The sequence below is a fragment of the Dama dama genome, chromosome 1 (assembly GCF_033118175.1).
Source record: "Dama dama isolate Ldn47 chromosome 1, ASM3311817v1, whole genome shotgun sequence".
In the NCBI taxonomy this organism is placed as follows: Eukaryota; Metazoa; Chordata; class Mammalia; order Artiodactyla; family Cervidae; genus Dama; species Dama dama.
In genome coordinates, this window is record NC_083681.1 from 51,380,464 (window position 1) to 51,393,937 (window position 13,474).

Below are 13,474 nucleotides of genomic sequence, written 5' to 3' on the forward strand. Positions count from 1 at the left end.
AGAGAGGAACATGGAAACTTACATTACCATGTGTAAAAAAGATAGCCAATGGGAATTTGTTGTATGTTTCAGAAAACTCAAACAGGGGCTCTGTATCAACCTAGAGGGGTAGGGTGGGGAGGGAGATGGGAAGGAGGTTCAAGAGGGAAGGGACATATGTATACCTACGGCTAATTCATACTGAGGTTTGGCAGAAAACAACAAAATTCTGTAAAGCAATTGTCCTTCAATTAAAAAAAAAAAAAAATCAGAGTCTCAGACCCTGACTCTCCCCTCCCCATGCAGAGCAGGCAGCTACAGTCTGGCCTCTGGTGCCTCCTGCTGGTAGATAATGGGAAAGGTACCTTCAGGGTACAGCACAAATCCCACAGAGCAAATAAAAGCCAGGGCTCAGAGCTAGGCTGTCTGGGTTAGATCCTGCCATAGCTACCACTTGATTTTGGGCAAGTGACCTAACCTCTCTAAGCTTTCCAGGGAGATCTGGGGTGGACAGAGTAGAAATTGAAACATCAGAATCTTCAGAAAACCATCTGGAGCAACTTTTGGTGCTAAGCACAGGAGGGGGACTCCAGAAGTTTATTAGGCATCCCTATGTGCATATTAAAAAGCAGAGACATTACTTTGCCAACAAAGGTCGGTCTAGTCAAAGCTATGGTTTTCCAGTAGTCATGTATGGATGTGAGAGTTGGACTATAAAGAAAGCTGAGTGCTGAAGAATTGATGCTTTTGAACTGTGGTGTTGGAGAAGACTCTTGAGAGTCCCTTGGACTGCAAGGAGATCCAACCAGCCAATCCTAAAGGAAATTATATTCCTGAATATATGAATATTCATTGGAAGGACTGATGCTGAAGCTGAAACTTCAATACTTTGGCCACCTGATGCAAAGAACTGACTCATTGGAAAAGACCCTGATGCTAAGAAAGATTGAAGGCGGGAAGAAAAGGGGATGACAGAGGATGAGATGGTTGGATGGCATCACCGACTCAATGGACATGAGTTTAAGTAAACTATGGGAGTTGGTGATGGACAGGGAGGCCTGGCATGCTGCAGTCCATGGGGTCGCAAAGAGGCAGACATGACTGAGCAACTGAACTGAACTGAACTGATGTGCCCACGAAGTCCAGTCAACCTACATAGATAAATTCCCAATGATCCCATAGATTAAATACTATTATCTTTTCCATTTTTCAGGTGGAGAAACTAGTGTGCTGAGAGGTTAAGTAACTTGTCTGAAGTCCCACAGCTAGCAAGAGGTAGAGCCTGGACTTGAACCCAGGCATTTGGCACCAGAGCCCATACTGCTAACCAGTACCCTTGAGTCTTCCTAAAGACCAGAGGGGACTGAGGCTCCAATGAGGACTGATGTGAATGTCAAGGAGGCATAGGGCATCGGTGTGATGGGGGCAGGGGTGGGAACTGAGACAGGGGAGCCTACGGTAGGAAGAACGAGCTTCTCTCTGCCTTCACCACACATCCCCCCTGCCCCAGCCTCTGGCTCTTCCTGCTTAATTAAGCGCCTCAGTTTTCACCAAATGTCACTCCCTGATGATTAATTGTCCTGGGTTCTTCATCCCTCATGCTGCCTCCACTTAATTGTGTTTGTAGGAACTGCCTGGCCTGGAGAGAAGAGATGCTTGCAGGGCTGGGACTCTGGTGTGTGCATGTGGAGTCACTCACGGGAGCCCAGCAAAGGTCAGGTGAGGAAACGAGAGGGGTAGTCTGCGAGTCCCCAGATCAGGTCCCAGCAGCTAGAGAAATTAAGGACCAAAGAGGCTGAATGCCTCAGTCAGGGTCATGCAACATTCTGAATCCAACCCATTCACTCCTGGTCCCTTGGTTCAGATTCTACGATGACCACTGGTGTCTCCCACCTTCCAACCCTCACACCTGGACCTTTTAGGTTTCTAGAGGGCCGGATTCCAGTTTTGAGCTGTCCAACTGTGCCAGTCACCCCAGGAAGGAACAGGGATCTAGGGTGGCAGGAGGCAATGGCAGCCACGTTTCCGAGGGACTAAGTTGATAAAGGCTGGGGCTTCGTGGAGACAGGGACTGGCCTTGTTGACCCTCAGCCAGACCCCTTGTAGCGGACCCCACCCAATCTCTTGGCCTCAGATAAGCTAGTTATCGGTCAGCCACCAGGTGGCGCTGGTCCTTGCACTGCTGGTCAGTAAGTGCTGCAGCTTCATCTCACTGACCCCTGACTCTTCTCTTCCCAACCCCCAGACTGTGGGCTACCCTGGCTTCTCTCCTCCTACCTCCCCACTCTGCCCTCAAGCCAGGACCCTGATAAAGGAATTGCCCTGAGCGTTTCTTCTGCACAAAACTCCCCTTCGGTGCTCATGGTCTCATGACTCTCCAGCCCCCAATCTCTTAAGCTCCAGGACTCCAAGTCTGGCTGAAGGCCTGCCCTGGGTGTCCCTGAAATAGTCAGAGACCCCCGCAGTCCTGATCGGAACTTATCCTCTCCACCACTTCCCCGGAAGTAGCACAACCATCCACCGGGTCCCCTGCAGCTTTCCTCAAACTGTCCTGGGTGTCTCCCTCTCCTCACCTCCCCATCCAATGGGTGAGTCACCGCCCCTGCATCCCCACAGCTCTCCCCTGCCCTCCATTCCCAAGCCACTGCCCAGCTCAAATAGACACCTCTCCCCTAGACCTGCAACAGCCTCTCTCCTCGCCTCCTGCCTCCTGTCAGGTCCCTTAAATCCAGCCCCCACCAGAGTCAGGGCAGATGTCCTAACTATGAGGACATTCTGCTTAAAGCCATTCCACAGAGTATTTGTTTATTCCACAGAGTCCCTCTGGGTCAGGTTTGGTACCGAAGACCAAGAGAAGAGGAGGAGTCATGGTGTCGTCCAGCAAATGAAGTAGAGACCCACGCCGGAGTGCAGAGATGGGAGCCCTGACAAAGGAAGGAAGAGCAGGCCCCAGCTGACCCCTATGCAGGACAGAAGTGGGATCAGAGAAGGAGAAGGCTTCCTGGAGGAGGAGATGCCTGAGTTGAGTCTTAGAGGACACACAGATGCTATCAAGGCAGACAGGACAGGAAGTGCAGGTGGAGGGAACTGCATGGCAAAGGCTCAGAGGAAAGAAAGAATGTGTGTCCGCTGGATGGTCCACCGGCCAGGCGGCTGCAGAGGGCCAGGGTCCTGAGGAGCTAGGCTTGATCCTGAGGACAGTGGGAGCCCAGGGACTTGAACAGGCCAAGGTGAAGGTCAGGTTCAATTTCAGGCTGATCATGCTGGCTGCTGAGTAAAACTCTCACTAGAGAGGGAGAATCTGAGAGACAGAAACTGGGTCTCAGTGAGGGCCTGTAGTCTCAGACGTCCCCGGAACAGCAAAAGGGAGGCTGGGCTGGGGCAGGGTCAAGGCTGGAGCCTTGACTGGGTCCAGATCTTCCACCAAGCACTGGGCCTTCCAAGGATCTTCCACCCTCAGGAGTCCCCCCACACCTCGGAACTTTGCTCTGTAACCCACCCTCTTCTGGCCAGCCACATCCCAGAGCTCTGGGCAGGGCTGTGCCAGGCCATGCTCACCTCAACCCACCCTGCTATGAGCCCTTTTCTGCTGCCTCACTCTTCCCAGAACTGCTGTACCCCTAGAGGTTTCAAAGATGCTGGAAGTGGGTAGGGGACTCCAAGGCTGTGTCTCCTCCACCCAGTCAGGGCTGGGGCTTCATCTACTGCTCACATCCCCCACTCATGTCTGCCTGCCTGTCTGCCTGCTAAGTCACTCAGTCATGTCCAACTCTCTGAGACCCTATGGACTATATCCAGCCAGACTCCTCTGTCCATGGGATTCTCTAGGCAAGAATACTGGAGTGGGTTGCCGTGCCCTCCTCCAGGGGATTTTTCTGACCCACAGGGATCCAACCCATGTCTACTGTGGCTCCTGCACTGCAGGCGGATTCTTTATCGCTGAGCCACCGGGGAAGCCCCACATCCCCCATGACGTCCCCTCAACTCAGCGCCCCCGCCCTGCCTCCTCTCCCCTCCTGACTGTCCCCTCCAATCAGGATGATGTTGGAGGGGAGGGAACACCACAGCCCCGGGGCCAGCTGTCCAGACTGAAGGCTAATGACTCAGTCCTGGTGCCTGGGTGGTCATGGGCTGCCCCAGTGAAGATAAAGACAGATGGACACAGAGTGGGGAGAGGAACGGGCGTGGATTTTATGATGGTTCCGTCCCTTTAACAACTATTTGCTTAGTGGAGGGCAGAGGAAAAGGCTCTCTGTTGGTGGGGTCAATGGCCTGGAAAGAGCACCAGGCCCTCTTCCACTCCTCTGAGCCCCTTCTTAGGTGAGACCTCCCTCCCCTGACGGAGCCCCCCACCTCCAGGGTCCTCATCTTCCCTCTCATCTTTCATCCCTCTTGGAGACAAATTATGATTCAGGCCAAGACCCCAACCCTCCTTTCCGCCTCCCTCTCCCTCCCCCAGAATGTGAGACTTAGAGATGGGAACAGACTGTTCTCTGTGTCCCTTGAGGTCAGTCAGAGGGGCAGACGGATTCTGCAGTGAGTGGGGGCCTAGTCAACTCTGAGGAAGAAATTTCTATCAAGGTTGGGCCCCTGGGCCCCCCCAAACGGTGGCAGAGGGAGACAGCCAGCTGGGAACGGGGTGGGCGGTGTCTCCGCTCTAGTCAGAAAGGCTTTCACTGTACTCAGCAGGGAGTAATCAGAGGCTTTAAGATGGCAGGAGACACAATGAGAAGAGGACTGAAATAGGCTGATTGAGATTGAGGCGGGGCACAGAGAAGAGAGAGAAGGCTTCCAGGAAGCCTCTCACCCAGGCAGCCCTCCAGGATTCTCCCTCTCCAGCCCTGAAGAACCCCGCCCCGCCCTTGCAGCCTCAGGATTCCGAGCCTGCAGCCCTCAGACGTCACAGTGCCCCAGCTTATCAGAGCACATAGCGTAGACTGAGGCCCAGGGAGACAGCATGAGCTTGTGATGGCAGCCATGTTGTCCTGGCTCCCAGCCCAGGGTTCTTCTCCTGGACAGACCCATCCCCTAGGGAGGCTGCCAAGGCCCAGACACCTTTTTTGGAAAACTGAATCCTCCTTAGTGCTGGGGATCTATGCAGCAGGCTTCCTAGCGGCCCTTGGGCTGGGCCCTGGCAGAGAAGGGAAATGGGCTGGTCAGGGTGGAGAAGGTACGCGGAAGGACTTCGCGGGGGAGGAGACAGCTCGGCAAGCACAAGGAGGCAGGGAACCCAGGACTCATGCCGGGACGAAACGGCATCTGTGAGCCCGTGGAGGGGTGCGGGGCATCACAGGAAGGGCTGGGTAGCCGGTGGGGCCGCCTCACTCCCCCGGCTCATCTCCACCCTGCCTCCCCACACCACCCTGGGCCCTTATCTGTCTTTATGATCCGCCTTCACTTCACACCTGCTGCTGTTTGCCCGCCCTGCCGGCCCTCCAGGGTTTCCTGGAGGAGCACCCCCTCCACTGGGGCCAGCGCCCAGGCTCCACCTTGGGCTGGGGCTGGTGCCTGGTCTCCCGATGGCGCACCAGAGGGCCCTTCAGAGAGCCACAGAGGGCACTTTCGGAAGGGCCCTGGGAGGGAAGTAATTTTCTCAAGGTCACCCAATGAGTAAATGCGTTGGGACTTGGGGGTGGAGGGCAATCAGCAATCATTAAACACCTACTGTGTGCTGGCCCTGGGCTAAGCCCTGGCATCTTATTAAGCCCATAGGCAGGGCCCACTGTTTTCTCCATTCTGTAGATGAAAAAACAGGCTTGGAAGGGGCCCCAGTGGGGCAGGGATGGGGCAGGGCTAGAATCCAGGCCTGTCTGACTCGCATTCATGTGCTCTTGCCTCTTCCGCAAACCTCCATCTCTCAGTCCAAGCCGAGGAGGTGGGCTCACCACCAGACACGCAGTGAGTGGGTGAGTGGGCAGAGCACAGATTTCAAAAGAGAGGACTGGCCTGAACCTTCGCCCCCATACTTGCTGGTGGGACGCCCGCTTGCCCCCTCACCCGCCTTGCCGCCTCAGCCTTCTAGGATTTCTGAGCCTTGTGTCCCAGCAGTCTTCCCCTCTCCACTCTCAACTCTGAGCTAATGGCATTGGAACATTTACTTTTAATTGCCTTTTTTTTTTTTTGGTACCTTTACCAAAGGCTTTAATGAATCTGAAGTGGCCGGAAGTGAGGATACTGAAAGGGCTTCTGATGCTGCAGAGGATCTGAGCCCCTCAAAGATGCCTGGACCGCAGGCGCCCACCCCCACCCCAGCTCACGCAGGCTCAGAAGGAGCAATGCAGACCCTGAAGGATGCTCCCTTCTTGCTGTCTTGAGTCTGCGATCCTGCAGCCCTCTCCCAGGAGAGCCTTCCCAGGCTGCCTCGAGGAAACTTCCTAGATCAGACAAGCTCATATTAAATAAAGTTCTTGAGGATTAGGGGTAGGGGTACAGGCTCAGAGGAGAAGAGGGGACATTATAGCATTTTTTCCCTTAAGATTCTGAAGACCTCCCAGGCCTATCCTGCCATCTTACAGATGGGACACTAGAAGCCAGAGAAGAGCATGGCTGCCTTAGTTCACACAGTCCTCAAGAGGAGAAGTTGTCAAATGATGCTAAAGGGGACAGTGTCACCTACCTGCCCACCCTGTGGGAAAATCGACTGGGAGAAAAGGAGGTGGGAAGGCTCAGAGCTATTGGAGAGGCACCAGCCCCTTCCATGGGGAACAGCCGGAGGATAAAACAGCATCAAAGAAGCCAGGGTTCCACGTGTCAGGAGAGGGGTGTCTCAGGACCACCAGCATCCCCAGTATCAGGACCTCTGGCATCCCCCAAAAGCAGCTCTTTCCATGGCCTCTGTGACAGGTGTTTTGCCAACCTCAGCTACTACTTGAAAAAGCCGCATCCCTGACTGTTTGACATGTTGGAGTGGAGCGCTGCCTCCTGGTAACACCCCCCACTGGTGTCCACCCAGCCCTTATAGCTCCCGACCCTATGCTCCCTGGGTCCATGACACCCCTGTACTACTCAGAAGGCAGTGCCCGTATCCTCCTTGGCCTGCCCTCCTCTGGACCAGAGTTCCTGCCCATCCACACTTTCTCATCAGACAAGCTCCATTTCCCTTCTCTCTCCCCTGGACAGCCAGGAGCCAGGATACCGTGTCCCAGACCTGGCTGTGCCTCACACCAAGTATGTGGCATTGGACACATCTCACGATGTCTGCTCATCTGGAAAACAGGGAGGCTAAATTCAATAGGCTCAGAGGTGCCAAGGGACCATAGGGCACTGAGCCCGTGTTCCTGAAGTCAGTGATTCCAATGTTCTACCATAATAAAAATAAAAACAGACATTTAGCACTCATTATGGATACAGTTTTAAGGGCATTACATGTGTTAAATGTTTAATCCTCCCAAGAATCCTCCCATAATAGTACTACGAGATAAGTACTCTTATTATCACCAGTTTACAAGCAAGAAAACCGAGGCACAGAGAAGCTGAGTCCCTTGCCCTGGATAGTAAACTGGAGCTGGGGTTTGAACCCAAGCAGCCAGGCTCCAGAACCCACAGCGGGATGTGGTCTGTGATCTCCCCATTCTCAGAGTTGACACCATGCGGTCCAGCATTCTGTGACTCCGAGTTCTGTGATTCTGTGAGAACCTGCAGGCAGTTATCGTTGCCTGCTGGGGTTCTAGCTGACAAACTGTAGCCCTGACCTTTTGAGACTCAAGCTAAGAAGGCTGCAGTGGTTTAGAATAGCTCTCTAGGAGGAAATCTAGCAATTGGCACTTTCCCTGTGTCATCCACTCCCCAAACACAACACAAGAGAAGACAGTGCTTCTCCCCTCTATGCTGCAGCCGGTGACCCAGCCAGGGAACCCCAGCTGGCAGGGAGGCTAAGGTCAAGGTCAGATGGGGAGGGTGAGACCAGACCTTGTGGTCTCCCTTGACCATGTGAGAGGGCAATGGGTGGAGAGCAGCTCACCGCACTTTCCCCTCCTGGGGCAGCTCATGGCGGGGCTCCTCACACACCAGCCGGGATTCCCCATCCAGCAGGTAGGTGTAGACTGTCTCCTAGAACAGAAGGCACTCATGAGATCCAGAGGAAAGTCCCTCCCACCACCCACTTCCAGTCTGACACAGGTCTGGGTGACAAGGTCGTGGGCATCTGTTTGTCCGTCATTACTCCCCAGGTGATTCTAAGTGCAGCCAGGGTAGAAAAACTCCCCTGTGATCTCAGCACTTCACTCTCTCCTGGGGAGGGTCTGATTGGCTGAAGGAACAGACCACAACCTGCCAATACTCCACAACCCTGAGATATTTCCCTGCAGAGACTGCAGCCTCAACAGACAATAACTGAGCGTCCACTTGGGGCCATACTGCAGAAGAGGCTCTGCAGGGAAGAGGGTATCTTCCCTCCTACTTCAGATACACAACCAAGAAATCACACACTGTGAGCCAAGCCAGGAGGACTTCTTGGAGGGAGTGACTTTAAAGTTGTAATTGACATGGGAATTAGACATATTTAGGGAGTGGGTTGGAGATGGAGATGGTAGAGGACAGGGAATCCTGGTGTGCTGCAGTCCATGGGGTCGCAAAAGAGTCGGACACAAATAAGCAACTGAACAACAACAAAAGGGAGTGGGTGAGAATGGCTTCTGGGCCAAGTATTAATAATAGGTAGGTAGGTATACAGAGTCCAAAGCACTGATGGAATCAACAGTGGCGGGGCCGGGGGGTGGCACAGGAGGTGGGTTTGGGATCAGGGGTGCTGAGTGGGAAGGGAGCTTGGGGAGGCTTTTGTTGGGGAGAGGGACTGCTGCTGGGGAGGGAGGAGCTGGTGAGCCCTGTGAGACAGGAGCTGATTTGTATTTTGGAATGATCACTCCCCAGAGTGAGATCAAAGCTCTGTTTGAAGCATATCAAATCTGCAGCTTGTCAATCCACCCTCCCTAAGGACCCAGGGCAGTCCTTTGTTTGGGGGTGGGGGGACATGCCACTCAGTGTGCAGGATTTTAGTTCCCCGTCCAGGGATTGAACCTGCACCCTCGGCAGTGAAAGCACAGAGTCCTAACCACTGGACTGTCAGGAACTGCCCCCCAGAGCAGTCTTGGTTTCAGTTGCAGACCATGTCTTGGCAGAAGCAGTTGCCCTCACTGACCCACAAGAGAAAATCCACATTCCCTCCAAGCGGGACTGGCCATTCTTAGAGACCCACAGCCAACCTGTCTGCAGAGCATCTCCACTGCTGGAGTCGCATGTGATGAGAGAGACCCAGGTGCTCAGCAGAGCCTACACCCCATCAAGGGGGTACCCACATGCCCAGCTCAGTACCCCGAGAGGCATTGTTTTCTCAGTGGGAGAATGGAGGGCTGTCCTCTCTGCTGACGGTATCAGGGAGGGCTTCTGGAGGTGGTGACACTGAAGTCCGTTAAAGTAAGTGTGGAGTCCTTCTCAGAAGCCATTGCCTTTCACAGCTGTGAGAGTCCACAACCATGTCAGACACTCTTGTTGTCCTTGGCTTTCCCCAGCCAGCCAACCCCCAGGAGATGCCCCAGTCCCACCTCCAGAGAACCTGAGCCAAGCTCAGAAGTGGCATAGGCCAGAAATGACAGGACCTGTGGAGGGTGAGCGGGGCAGACGCAGGAAGACCCGGGCCCCCTTGTCTTCCCAGGTGAGGGTCTAGTAGGGGAGTTCAGGGATGAAGAAATCGGTGGGAAGGAGGCCCTCACACCTCATCTATATTCAGCCTCCTCCTGTCAACCAACCCTTTACTCAGCCTAGGAGGGGCCTGTAGGATTTGGTCCCCCAAAAAAGTTAAGACACTACCCAGCACCCAGAGTCTTGCCCTGGCAGAGAGAGGGGCAGGCAATCCGAGGGTGGTGAGCAGGCAGGCACGCACATCCTCACTTCACTTCCGGGTGTCCGTCTGCCTCCAGCCATCACTCACAGCCCTCTGGGTTAAAATTAGCTGAGTTTACTGGAGAGAAGGAGGAATCATTTCAGACACATCAGTCCCATCTGCATTTGCGGCTGCCTGCCACAATGGGTGCTGATGAGGGAGCCAGGTGCCAGCAGCTCCCCTCCCTGGAGTCTCCCCACCCCTCTTTGGAGAGTTGAGCTCCTCCATGCAGTCAAGACAGGGCTCCCTCCCCAAAGTCAGGGCTTCCCTAGCTCATGCAGGTCTTTGGGGGTGGACCAAGACCAACACTTCCCACTGTCCCAGGGATCTAGTCACCTGGACCGGAGCTGTTTTCCTGGCCCCCTGCTTTCGGGATACAATTAATCTAGTACAAGGGCATCTCTGCTGGCACCACCAGCATCCTGCCTGTGAAGACCCTCCTCCTCCCCACACCCAAGGCAGCCTCGTGGATGCTGACCTGCCAACCTCCCCACCTCTTCTTTTCCAGATGTTTCTCCATCCCAGGCCAGATGTTGCCTCAATCCCATCTCCGGGAGGATTTATTTTGGGAGCCAACACACCACCCACTTCCTACCAATTTCACGCTCAATAAAGCTCACTCATTAGTCTTCCTCCTGGGCTCTGAACTTCCAGGAGGTTTTGAAAAGACAGAGCTGAGGAAAGAGAATGGGGATGCTTAGGTGCCAAGCCCCATTTGTTCCTGTCATGCTGTGTGACCTTGGGGGAAGTGTCTTCCCTCTCTGGGCCTTGGGTGGATCATTCATCCAGCAGATTCAGACACAGTAGGCTCTGCTGGTGGCTATTGTCTAGGGTAGAGGAGGGAACACCCCAGGCTATGGGACTCAGTTTAGGCATTTCCTCTTCTGGTAAGTCTCCCATGCCTCTTAGGGTGTCAGAGCCCCCCTCCCCAGACTGACAGTCCCCTGCTCCCTTCTGTCTGGCACAACTGATACACTGCTGCTTTGTGTCTTGAGAGCCAGTTCATTCATCCTCCCGCATAAGGGATGCATAGTGACCATGGGAGCTGAGTTGAGCAGTGGCCTGGGGCAACTGAAGAGGAGCACAGTCTTCTCATCCAGGCACTCCAGGCCCAGGAAACCATGCTGACCAGGTGACCAGGGGCCCAAGCAGCCACCCTCCACATGTTCCCAGTGTGCAACCTCATCTATGGTGTTGGGATGGGTCAGAGAGAAGCTTAAAGGCTTCTGGAGGCTTCTAGAGGACATCTTATCCAGGCTCCTGACTCTAGACAGGACACCTGAACTCAGCACAGATCTATTTATCAAGGCCGAGCCCCATTCCAGCACACAGCTGATACCAAGGAAGTTCTTCTGCATCTCTACTCTCAATCCTTCCTGCTATACATATTCCAAACCTCACGTGACTCACTAGGTCCTACCTAGTGAATCCATTAGGTTATTATCCTAAGTGAATCCATTCCATAATCTGAGACATGATCTTTCCAATTACACTCTAATGCCCCTTCTGTCCCAGACATTCCAGAATTCCCATATCAGTTCATTCACTGGGGCTTAGTTTTAGTCCTCCTCCTCCAGGAAGCCCTCTTGAACACTCACCCATACCCTTCACTTCCCCATGAGAGTCCTCTGGGCAGAGACCCTGCTTCTTCTTTCCTTCTCAACCCTGTAGGTTAAGAGGAGCTGGGCAAAGGCTTAAGGGGCAGGAAAGTATGGAACAAGGCACGTACCACTTTGGGAAGCACAGCTGACAGGGCCTCCTTGACAGCCTGTTGCAAGCCTGCAATGTCGATGACAGAGCCCAGGCTCAGCAAAGCATCCTGGAAGAGAGGAAAGTGCAGTGAGGGCCTTTGCCAGGCAGGCCAGGACAGCGCCCCTACCCAGGGGGCCGGGAATACAAACTCTCAGCTTAAACCAGGGCCTAAGGCTAGCAGACACTTGAATCCCAGGATCTTAGGAACTCAGAATCCAACCAGTCTTCTTTTATTTCCCCAACAAGTCTTAAGGTCTTAAAATGTCCAAGTCCCTTCATCTTACAATGAGGGGTCTGGGGCTTAGAGAAGGGTCAGGGACTTAGCAAAGAACTCACAGTAAGTCAGGAGGTCAAGACCTAGACCTAGACCCTAGGTCTCTTGTCCTTCAGCCATGGACAACTCAGGCATAGCAGGGAAAGTGCAAGCTTCTGCATTAATATAAAATGAAACAAGTCAACAAAAAGCTCCAAGTTGGAATTCTAGCTCCACTACTTATAAGCAGTGTGAATCTCGGTCAAGTCACTGAGCCTCAGTCTTCTATCTGTAAACTGGGGGCAACTAAGGCTATCTCCCCCTACAGGTTGATGTGATGATGAAATGAAACTGAGTGCCCACACACACAGGTGCTCAGTGAAACATTTGCTGAACCTGGGTCCCATTCAGTTTCCCAAGGAGGGAGGTGGTCTTGCACCGTCTCATTTTTCATCCTAGTGAGGGGCTGGGAGTAACAAGAGTCCATGGGGTACATGAGCCCACAAGATTCAAGAAACACAGTGAGACCAGCCCCTGGTGAGATAGAAGGGGAAGGAGAACTCAGCCTTGACTGCCTCACAGCCTTCCTGTCCCAGGAACAGGCCTCGTCCTTGGAGAGCCGGAACCAAGACAAGAAAGGTCCCTGCTTCTCGCTCTATTAACTTGGCCAAAACCATGGGGATCAAAGAGAAAGGTAACAGAACAGAGGATCCAGGGCCAAAGCAGGACTGTGACTCATACCATCCACTCAGCCAGGCCCTCCCCACTAGCCCCTGCAAGTTTTTTCTGATGTCTTCCTTGTGGATGGCTCAGTCTGTGTTGATAGAGCCCAGTGATTAATTGTAGGATGGAAGACACACGGCGTGGCCCCCATTCCTGTAAAAGTGATGTGAGCCTGAGGCTCTTATTGGGCCACAAGCTCAGTATGAGCCCACAGCATAAATGTGGCTGGTAATATATTAAAACACTGAGATTGCAAGCGCATTGTTAATAAAGATGTTACCCTAGCTGGGGAAGATGAGAGTTCATCCATGTCCATGGGCTGATTAGATCATCCCCAGTGCAGTATGTCCCAGGTAAGGACAAGAAGAGACTCATTCAGAAGAGGTGACATATGTAAAGAGAGAATAAGAAACCAAGTCCTGCATGGAGAAACTGGGGATGCCTTGTCTGTAGCAGAACAGATCCAGGGGGCTCACTATTTGACTCCAATATCTCAGCTTTCCTGGGCAGGGCGACTGGACTCTGTGGTTCCAGAGACAGCCTGGAGATTCACAGGATTTCATAGGAGGCTGACCTTGGTCCAGGGGGGTGAAATATCTTCCAGGTAGAACCTTGCTACATAGGCAGAGGCCACTAGAAGAGAGGTGAGGAACTGAGCTCCCCATACTTGGGGGGGTATGCAAAAATTGGCTAGATGCCCATTTTTCAGAGAGGCTACAGGGGGGAGTCCTGCACTGGAGTCCAGATGAAGCCTACGGTCTGGGCTTTGGCTCCAGATTTCACCTTGCATCTTCTTGGCTTCAGTTTCCTTCCCTACCCTGACTCCCATTCCCACCCAGTCCTGTGTTCCAGGTTGAGGGAGCAGTGGTGGGCTTTCTCTTCAAATGGCA

General features: G+C 53.5%; 1 protein-coding gene across 3 annotated transcripts in view; it reads right to left on the bottom strand.

The window, feature by feature from the left end:
• The window catches only part of PDE2A (phosphodiesterase 2A), a 66,892-nt gene that overhangs the window by 22,111 nt on the left and 31,307 nt on the right, over positions 1-13,474 (bottom strand). For 2 of the 3 annotated variants that reach the window (XM_061149507.1, XM_061149510.1), the window contains 2 exons: positions 11,586-11,675; positions 7,940-8,028 (listed from right to left, as the gene is read on the bottom strand). In XM_061149507.1, coding sequence (XP_061005490.1) covers positions 7,940-8,028; positions 11,586-11,675 — 179 coding nt within the window. Of the gene's footprint in view, positions 1-7,939; positions 8,029-9,783; positions 9,935-11,585; positions 11,676-13,474 lie in introns of those variants that run through there. The other variant, XM_061149513.1, reaches the window with a different exon arrangement.